The sequence below is a fragment of the Daphnia magna genome, linkage group LG9 (assembly GCF_020631705.1).
Source record: "Daphnia magna isolate NIES linkage group LG9, ASM2063170v1.1, whole genome shotgun sequence".
Lineage (NCBI taxonomy): Eukaryota > Metazoa > Arthropoda > Branchiopoda > Diplostraca > Daphniidae > Daphnia > Daphnia magna.
The window spans coordinates 7,793,568-7,795,471 of NC_059190.1; the positions used below are offsets into that span (position 1 = coordinate 7,793,568).

Below are 1,904 nucleotides of genomic sequence, written 5' to 3' on the forward strand. Positions count from 1 at the left end.
CTGTGTAAAGGCAGACGCCATTTCTTGTGTCAAAAGCCAGTTTCAAATAAACTAGTGGTAGAACCTGCCTAAGTTAATTTACAAAGGTATTGAATCGCAGGTATTAGAGTTGACAATTAGATTAAATACTTTTCATGGTCCTTCGAACCTTTTTTGAGACTGACGATATCGTCCAAGTAATTGGCGTAATTTAAAAGTGTAGACTTTGAGTGAGAGATTCAACACGTGTTGTAAGGCATCACGTGTTAGGGAAATTTTCAGCCCGCTATTAATTTATAGTGTAAGTGTTTTGACCTTTCTGTTTCCTAACTAACCATTCCCATTTGGTCAAATCGCAGTTGTCATACTACTCTATAGGCAATGCTCCCTAGGCAAAGGCCATACACCTTCGAAGAGCACCAGAAGATGAGAGTATATTAAGTTTACGTTATAAGTTAAGATCTTTACTAACCCTGTTCCACAGTACCTGGGGAAAATTAGGAGGTTAGGAGAGTTCCATGCTCAAGTAAAATTTGGGGAACGACCTCACCCACTACATCCTACACCTACCAGGCCTTATCAACCTCTACCACCGGGGGTTCATATTGATGAGAAGTTGGCCTTCTACGAGACAGGATTCTACAGCGTGGCCATCAAGTACCTGCCCCGCAGTGATGCTGTAGGAGTGACCAACCTTCAAGTCAACGCAGACAAGGCCAGATATCTGGAATCATTGAAGCCAGAACACCAACGGCAACCAATAGTTGTGGTAAAAGAGGAGCAAATTTACCCTCACATTCCACTTCCACTAGGGCCATTGGTACATCCAACACCAACACTGGCACCGAGACTGATACCACCACCACTAAGGAGCCTATGCCCAGCACGATATCGTGAACAGCATCCACCACAGGTACGCCCAGTAAGGACCATCATTGTCTCCAACATTTTTGCAGCGAGGGCAGGGGTACCAGACAAAGACAAGAAGAACGTCAAGGTGGCAATTGAAGACCGTGCTGAAGGCCAAGTAGTAACGGTGAAGAGAGAAGAAGAGGAAGAATTCGTTCTTCAGGTGTTGGAGTCCGAATTCTAAAAAGAAGGTGAAGCAAAAGGAAATCCCCAAGAAGTTGAATTTAGTTTCAAGTTAATAAAAAGGTGTGCGATTTCGCAAAAATACAGTCTTTTGTTTCTTCTTAAACTCGTTTTTGTGTTGCTTTCTCAGATACAATATTGCCTTGGGATATCCCACTATAATTGTTATTTAGACAACTTTTTCAGATCACCAGTAGAACTCCACAACAAAAATGGCTGCCAAGAGATTGAATCAAGCAACGTTGGCGGTGACCATAGAAGTTTTGGAGAAAGAACTTCATAAAGACTTGAAGAATTATGAAACCGCAGCTAATGAAAGCAGATTGCAGGAAGCTGAAACTTCGTTTGAGCTGGCCGATGACAGGATGAAACGACTAATCAGAAATTACGAGACAATCATCCCTATGTTGGAACAAGCCCCCGAAGTTCAACAGAAGTACCTGGTGCAGCATGAAGAGTTCGTCGACCGTTTCCACAAAATAACCATCGACTGGAAGAAAAGGAAACCAGTAGTAACAACAAGTATGGCAAGCCCCATACTTCAAGTAGCAGCTCCAAGTGGAAACACAACACCTCCAAGCACAATAACTCCACCGATGAATGCGATGCAACTGCAAGTACCTTCAACCCCGTGGAACATTTCACATCTGTTACCACGGATAGAAATCACCAAGTTTGATGGAGATCTTAGCAAGTGGGAGGATTGGTGGGCAATTTTTCGCACACTGATCCACGAGAATCCGTCAATGAGACCCATCGAGAAATTCAGCAGACTGAAGTTGCATTTAACGGAGGACGCAGCTGGTGCGATATCGTACTTGGATCTGACAGAC

General features: G+C 43.5%; 1 protein-coding gene across 1 annotated transcript; it reads left to right on the plus strand.

Annotated features, from left to right (window-relative positions):
* Positions 1 to 297: 297 nt before the first annotated feature.
* On the plus strand, positions 298 to 1,120 carry LOC123475831. Its single transcript, XM_045178917.1, has 2 exons — positions 298 to 411; positions 464 to 1,120. The coding sequence occupies exons 1-2, from the start codon at positions 361 to 363 to the stop codon at positions 1,070 to 1,072; spliced, it is 660 nt and encodes a 219-aa protein (XP_045034852.1). The 5' UTR covers positions 298 to 360; the 3' UTR covers positions 1,073 to 1,120.
* Positions 1,121 to 1,904: the final 784 nt, after the last annotated feature.